The sequence below is a fragment of the Phascolarctos cinereus genome, unplaced genomic scaffold (assembly GCF_003287225.1).
Source record: "Phascolarctos cinereus isolate Bilbo 61053 unplaced genomic scaffold, phaCin_HiC Scaffold_4;HRSCAF=312, whole genome shotgun sequence".
Lineage (NCBI taxonomy): Eukaryota > Metazoa > Chordata > Mammalia > Diprotodontia > Phascolarctidae > Phascolarctos > Phascolarctos cinereus.
The window spans coordinates 129061439-129069418 of record NW_027555847.1 but is presented as its reverse complement, the minus strand read 5'-3'; the positions used below and the strand labels follow the sequence as shown (position 1 = coordinate 129069418).

The window sequence follows — 7980 nt, the reverse complement described above, 5'->3', positions numbered from 1 at the left end:
TTTTTGTGACCATTCATAGATGATTTCCTTTGGTCTCTTGTTTAAAAAATATGTTTTTATGAGTTCTCCTTCCTCCTTGCCTCTTATTCTTTCTAATCTGTTGTGCTGATCTTACTTCAGTTCAGCAAACATTTACCTAGTGCTTACATTAAATGCAAGGTACTGCGGGAGTTTCCTTTGTTGAAGCTCTGGTAACAGGTGGGATCTGGGTCTGTTCAGATGGGTCCATTTCACATAGGTTAAAGAGTCACACAGTGAAAATGAATTTGGATCTAGGTTAGCCTGGGTACTGGAGGAAAAGTTATGTGATAACTAGCAGAACATGAATGTGACTGCTTAAGAGTAATTGCTTAACACTGTAATTAATAAGGCATCCAGTGGCTAGTAAACCAGGGCATCTGGCACAGAACAAGGCAGGTGTGAGGCCTGAATGAGAGGGATTTGTTCAGAATCTGATAGAGTGTCTTTTAAGTGACATCGGTCTTCATAATTTTTTGTTCAAGCTGAGAGAACCAATATGTATTTATTCTTCTTTCCTATGGGGTTCTACTTTTTCCTTTGCAGGACTTTACTACCAGTTTGCTGCTGAGGAATGATGTTAGAAAACAATGGACTGAGAAGATTCAGGTTGTAGAAACAACACTGAAGGTTGGAATATCCATCTTAGCAGTATTCTTCTCCTCCATCTGTGTGTATGTGTGGGTGGGAGAGAGGACATGGGATGTGCTCCTGTTTCATGTCATTCCTCTAGGCCTGGAACAGGAAGTATTACTGAAGGTTGGAGGGAAGAGTGGGTGTCAGGGAAGCATGTGAAATGGGACACAAAAAGAAAAACCCACAGTCTGGCATAATCTGTTATATGTTCACTTGATCATACAACACATAGTATCCTTAGGTATTGTGCCATAACCAGCTTGCCTGTTATGCTGCTGGGGAGAGGGTTTGAGATTCTAGTAGCCCTTGATTATTGATTTTCAGAAGAAAATTCTGCTAGGACTTCTATGCCTAAGGTCAGAACTCTAAATCTATTAACATACTGATTGGAGAAGCACAAAGTTCATTGTTCGTATTCAGATATATTCAGGAATATATCTGTTTAGCTAGCCCCATCTGCATGACTTCCAACACAGTTTTTCCAACAATAGCTTCAATTTCCCTATTGACCATTTGAACTTTACAACAAATTTTTCTGTTTAACAGACAGAAGATTTGGCAAATTCTCAAACCCATTGAGCTTGGTTAAGAAAATAGTGTGAGCTGTCTGAGCCCATCGTAGGCTCTTTTCTTAGGAACCATGTGCAGTTCTGTGCCCTATAACCTGAGGAGTGTGGACGGTTTTGAAAAGTTAATCAAATTGTTTAAATGGTTTTGTTGGCTATTAAGGCACTAGACAGTGGAGCATACAAAGTGAAAGGAACTGAAATGATAGAGCCTAGAAAAGGAAAGCTTTAGTGATTCACTACCAATCTGCAAGTGTATGAAGGAATCCCAGCAGAAGAATGGTGACTAGTTTTGACCTGCTGCCTTTAAAAGAACAACACAAAGGAAATAGATTTGAAACAGCAGCAGAAAGAAGGCGAGACGTGAGAAACGACAGTCTGAACGTCAGGACTCAGAGGTAGGTATCAGAGTATATAAATACTAGAGAAGATTTTAGAAAAATAAGGGGCAGTGATTGGTGCTTGGTAACTAAAAGTATGGGGAATTGGATGACCTCTATGTTCCATTCTGCTTGAGGATTCTAAGATCAGCCAAGATGAGTAAGAAGCAGCTCTTTCTGACCTGTGCTAGCTCACTCTTTGTCATTGTCCCTCCATTTGATTCGAGGATTATAACATGTTATGCTTTTTTGTGAAATTGCTTTTAATTGATAATGAGCATCTTATCAATAGGAGTAGAAAATGCTTTATCCACCCTCTTTACCCATTGTGATTTGCTATTCTGAAAATGCTTTATCTACCCTCTTTACCCATTGTGATTTGCTATTCTCTCTGGTCACAGACCTTTTGGGGACTGGGCCAGTGACCATCTGTTCTAAACCCACAGAAGACCAAGTTGAATAGCAAAGTCCAAAGGACTTGTTTGTACCTTGGCCACCCAAAGGCCAAGACACCCTACTGGAGTTGAGAGAAACAGCTGTGGAAGTATGCAAAAAAAGGGAGTTGAACTATGAAGTCATTCATCCCTTTCCTCTGGTCTCACGTGGAGGCCTGAGGAGCACCACGCAGCTCTTGGAAGTGTTCAGACCCATTTGCTTGAACACTAGGAGACTGGCTCATCGTTTTTCCTTGGCTGGTACGGTAAGGGGCATCGAAAACCCCTGCTTCCACTCAGGGGAAGTTGGGTACGGGGTTAACAATGAGCAAAGTGGTCTTCTGCAACATCACGCAGGTCAAGGCCAGCCACTTCCAGGGGACTCTGACAGGTGAGGTTATTGTAGGTATACACAGCAGCCTGGCAGTCATCCCTCTCTTGAATGGCTAGGACAAAGCGGGGCACCACACTGGGCTTCTGCAGGGAGAAATCCCTCAGCCCTTTTAGGGAACAGCTACAGTTCCATTTGTTTCCTTCCAGCCACAGCTGCTCCAGGTCTGGGAGCTGGGTAGAGAAGGCCCTCAGAGAGTTGTTCCTGAGGCTGAGATACCTGAGATTCCCCAAAGGTGCAAACAGGCCATCAGCTATGGTTTCTATGTGGTTGTGGGAAAGGTCAAGCCAGAACAAATGCTGGAGGGAACTGAAGGTGTCTGGGGAGAGATCTGTCAGCCGGTTGTGGGAAAGAAGCAGGTACTCCAGGTTCTTGAGACCCTGGAAGAGCTGGCTGGAGAGGAGCATCAGCACGTTGGACGTGAGGTCCAGCTCCAAGAGTTCATTCAGCTCCATCAGGCTCTGGTCCTCGATCTCGGAGATGCTATTGTGCTTCAAGAAGAGTCTCCGTAAACCAGGAAGGCCAGAGAACGTATGCCGCTGGACCCTGTTAAGGCAGCTGCCCTCAAGGTGAAGGCTGTGCAGTTTGCTGAGCCCTTTGAAGACCTGCACAGGGAGGCTTTTGATGCAGTTGCTGGACAAGTTCATCACAGCCACATTGAAGAGGCCAGAGAATGCCCCAGCCTTGATGTCCTGGATCTGATTGTGGTTAAGGGTGAGGACTTCCAGCTGGCCCAGACCCTCAAAGGTCCTCTCCCCGAGGCTCCGGATCTTGTTGTGCCCGAGCTGCAGCTCCTCCAGGATGTGTAGGTCTTTGAAGGTCCTGGGCCGGAGGCTGGTGATGGCATTGTTGGAGAGGCGCAGGACATGCAGACTGAGGAGGCCCAGGAAGGTCTCCTCAAAGAGGATGGTGATGCGATTATGAGACAGGTCCAGCCAGCGCAAGGACCTAAGGCCTAGAAAAGCCCGGGGTGCGACGGTGCTGATGAGATTGTGGCTCAGGTAGAGCTTCTGCAGCTTCTGCAGCTTGATGAAGACATTGGCCTTAATGCTCCGCAGAGCGTTTCCGCTCAGGTCCAACTCCCGGAGCTCAGTGAGGCTGCAGAAGAGCTGGGGCTGTAGGTAAGCCAGCTTGTTACCAGCCATGACGAGCTCTCGGAGGTTGGGCAGGTCATGGAACAGTGTGTCCGGGAGAACCACCAGCGAGTTCCAGCCAAGATTCAGGTCCCAGAGGTTGGAGAGCCCAGCAAAGAGGCCCTCTTCCACCTTGCTGAAGTGGTTGTTGTTAAGGCTCAGGGAGACCAGGTTCTGGGTGTGCAGGAACGTGTTGGGGGCAAGATATTTCAGCCGGTTTCGTTCCAGGTGTAGGTGATACAGGGCCCTGAGACCATGGAAAGCATGCGGCTCCAGGCTGCCTACCTGGCTGCTCTGCAGGTTGAGAAAATCCAGGCCAGAGAGGTTTTTGAAGGCACCTGTGGGGAGAGTGGTGAAGTTGTTGCCATCCAGCCACAGAGCCTTGGTGGTGCCAGGCAGGTCAGTAGGGAGCTGAGTGAGGTTTCTGGAGCTGCAGTATACGTTGAGCTCTTCACTGTAGTCATCATAGCTACAGACACAGACACCAGGGCATTTTAAGAGCTCAGGATCATTGGGCTCTGCTCCCTCTGGGCTCAGAGAGCACCTTGCTCCAGGGCACACCACTGCCCATGGGAGCAACAGCAGCTGCACTGCCAGGGGAATGGCTCCTACAGGTGAAGAACAAAACCTGAGTTAGGTATGGCACCGGGGCCAACAATTGATAATGCACTCACTCCCCTGTTACAGTAAATAAATGGTAAAACAGTCATCTTCTCTGTAGAAGAAAGCATAGCTCTAGGGGGAATCTACCCCTTCCCACCTCTGCCATTCAATGTGACTTCTGATGGACAGGTTCTTCCTGGGCCTCCCATTTCCCAAAACCTCTAAAATGAAAGGGCTGGATCTATTAAAATCCCTAAAATGTTTCTGGTTCTTCTATGGCACTGCAATCCTTGAAACCTTTCCCTTGTGAGTGCATTCCTTATACCTTACCCTCCTATCATTTTACTGGGGGGAAAAAAGCTCATAGAAGGTGACTTATCCATTGTCACACAAATTCTGAGTGTGTCTTGTTTTGATGGGCACGGATTTGTCCTGTGCATGAGTTCTACTCCAGAGCCAAATCCCACCTTAGAGCCACCTGCCCTGCTATCTGTATCACAATCAGCCCCTCATTCCACCCCCACTCCCACCTCATACTCTAGAGTGAAGAAGACTGCGTCTTTCTGTAGGGTGGGTTTTATAATAGCCCTGTTGGAGTACCCAGCCCCCACCCTCATTCCTCAAACCAGGGTTCTCCTGTTCCCTTTGCAACACTTGTGGGGACACTGGACCCAAGAAGGCTTAGGCCCTGAATTTCAGGATATGTGAACTGAGGGGTTCCATGAATATGATTTTCCAGCCAGAATATGACTTTCCACCCCGTTTCTCCTCTTTACCCTGAGCCCCTGGCACTTGGAGCCGAGCCTTAATAAAGGCTTAGAATAGGAGAGGGTGGAGAGAGCAAGACGGGAAGTACAGAGAGGTGTTGCAGTTTGGATGCTGTGTTCAGCAGTGGAAGGTAGGAAGGGACATTGTACTGTTCCATATTTTAACTCTTCCATGTTAGACTATGAGGCTTGCTCCCCTGCCTTGGAGGTGTTTTTGTTCCCAGGATCCCACTCTCCATTTCTGTCACTGGTGAAGTCAAGAAGGGAAGGGGCCAAATCTTAGTTACTTTCCTCTCTGTATGTGCCTAGCACATAGTTCTTCATAAACTGTAATTGAATCTACAAGCTCGTAGATTTCAGAACTGGAATGGACTTTAGAGACCATCTAGTCCAGAGGTGGGCAACCTCCAAGCATCAAGTGCCGCACTTGAAGACCTACAGGGCCACCTTGATGCCGGGAGGTTGCCCACCCCTGGTCTATTCTAACACTCATTTTACAAAGGAGGAAACCAAGGTCCATCGAGGGAAAGGAACCTGTCCAAACTCAAGCAGTTGCTGCACAGATTTATCACAGACATATCAAAGGGGCCATATTGAATAGGAATTAAGCAGAACTGGAATTTGAACCCTGATCTGATTTGAAATCTAACTCCTTTCCACTGCACCAAAGGGAGTTGTCTGTATGGGCTTTGAATTGGTTCCAATCACAAGGGATTTTCGGATGCCCTCGGACCCCTAAGAACTTTGGCCAGGGGCCATATAAAGAACCAGGCGCTTTAGGGGCAATAGGATTTGGCGATAGAATCATTTCATCAGGTAATGTGATGGAAGCACGGTAGTTCTGAGGGCTTTCATTGACCATAACAACACATTCATAGAGGGCTTTAAAATTTACATAATTCCTTTTCCCCACAATAGCCCTGGAAGGTGTGCAAGTATTCTCATTCATTATTTTAGATGGGGAAACTGAGGTTCAGTGATTTACCCATATTTGCCCAGCTAAGTATCAGAACCAGGATTTGAACCTTGGTCTCTTACCTCAGAGTCCAGTGCTATTGCTGATGTAAACTAGAAAGGGTCCTTATCCCCTGAGATGAGAGACTGGTTGTGAAAGTGTGTGTCCAGGACTCTGGGTTTCCAGAGGTGGGTGAGTGTCAGCACCAGCTACCAGCACTGCTAGAGGAAGGCTAGCCAAGGAGGACTGGTGCCCCCTTTGGGAACCCTTGATTGTCTGAGTAGATACAGGTGTAGCTCAGTCATCCTCCGAGTGTGTCCACTATTGCTGCTTGGGGTTAGGGAAGTTCCTGTCCCCTTAGCCTGCTCTTGTTCCAACTGAGGAATCAAAGTAGCAGGAAGAGGGACATCCTCAAAGCATTATGGCCAAAGGGGTGATTGACAGGGAGAAGGAAACCCCTAATTTTCTCTGAATAGGAATTTAATCCTCTTGAGATGTTGGCAAAGACCTAAGCCTGCCCTCTGCTTCGGGATAAGGCCCTACTACTTCTAACTCACTTCTGCTCCTTTAAGACCATGTGTGTGCCTGAGGTGGGGGGGAAGGGAGAACCCAGGCAGCAGCACAGAGACCCTCCAGGGGCCCTTCATACCAGGCACTACCACGTTTCCTGGGCCCCCCCCCCCAAGCCACATTCCTGACCTCACACACACTGCCACCACTCCAGCTGAGGGGCTGACCCTGACCACCTGGGAGTGTTCTTATCCTCTTTTTGCCTCCACCACTGCTCTGGAAGGGTCTATTGCCTGAACACTAGCATCTATCCCCACCCCACCCCAGGAATATGAATTTAGCTACCCCTGACTCGAGGCTGCACCCAGGCTCCTGAATAGACTGTTCAGGGTGTGGGGTCCCTGGAAAGATGGAGTTGGATACAAGGAGCCCTTGTTCCCCAGGAAGGGAAAAAAACCTGGACACCCACCCTATGCTTCTGATTTCAACTTTGGAGTAGAAAGAAGCCGGGGTGGGGGCTGGGGAAGATGTCTCTCTCTGCAGGAGGTTCCCACAGAAGCCAGTTTGGTCTGCTCAGAATCCAGGGCATGGGGTTCTTTGTACCCCCCACCTTACCTTTCCTTTGGGTCATCCTAGTGGAAGCCAGGCTAGGCAGGAGGGTCCCGTATAGCACTGCTGCTCCTGTTCTCTGGATTTCCCCACTGCTAGTAGTGCAGCAACCACCCTGACACCCAGCCAGCACAGCCCAGCTTGGCCCAGGTTCCTTTAACCCTCCAGGTGCCAGGTTGGACTGGAGGGAGGCTGTGTGTCTGGGCGGGTGCGGGGTACCTAGGAGAGGGGCTGCTCCAAGTGCCTTCTCTCATCCCTAATTCTTTCCCGCTGAGTCAGAGGTGCTTGGAGCAGCATCTCTAACTGAAAACGGATGCCCAGAGCTCAACAGAGCTGGGGGGTGGGGTGGGGGGCTTCTAGGTTGGGGACCGTGAAAGGATTAAATGAGCTGCCCCAGTGAGGCTTGTGCAGATACCTGGCAGGTGTGGGGGGCCCAAGTTGAGAAGCTAGCTTTGTGGACTCCCAAGAAGAGTCCACCTCTCTTGAGCTACTCTGCCAGGAAGTAGAAGGTTGCCCACTTGGAAAGTTACCCTCTCCCTTGGTTAACACAAACTCCCAAGGATCCCACACTACGAACCCCGAGAAACTCAAGTATAGCCTGTGGCTCAGAGGCAGCTAGATTTCTCCCCTCAAGTTCCATCAGAGGAGATGCTGGGCCTTGGAAAAATGGCCCTTCAAGGGGATTGGGGGGCAACTGGAGAAAATAGGGATTGCTTAGCTCTCTCAGAGGTCCCTCCTCCCAACTCTGAATGGGCAGGCTATGCCAGGGGTCAAGAAGCTGCCACCATGTTTCACCATGAGTCTGGCTTTCTGGTCTGGATCGATGAACAACCTGCCCTCAGACTGAAGTTCTCTAAGAGTTCTGTTGGTGTCAGCTGTCTGGCTAGCAGTGCCCTTTTCTCAGGCTCGGCCTCTGCCTCTTTGGGTGACCTCACTGTAGCCCCAGGGCCTCAGTCTCCTCCCCTCCTAAGCACAGTG

General features: G+C 48.9%; 1 protein-coding gene across 1 annotated transcript; it reads right to left on the bottom strand.

Annotated features, from left to right (window-relative positions):
- Positions 1 to 706: 706 nt before the first annotated feature.
- IGFALS (insulin like growth factor binding protein acid labile subunit) lies at positions 707 to 7270 on the bottom strand. Its single transcript, XM_021006515.2, has 2 exons — positions 7009 to 7270; positions 707 to 4166 (listed from the first exon to the last, which is right to left on the bottom strand). Exons 1-2 carry the CDS (start codon positions 7022 to 7024, stop codon positions 2353 to 2355), a joined length of 1830 nt encoding a protein of 609 aa, XP_020862174.1. The 5' UTR covers positions 7025 to 7270; the 3' UTR covers positions 707 to 2352.
- Between the last annotated feature and the right edge of the window lie 710 nt (positions 7271 to 7980).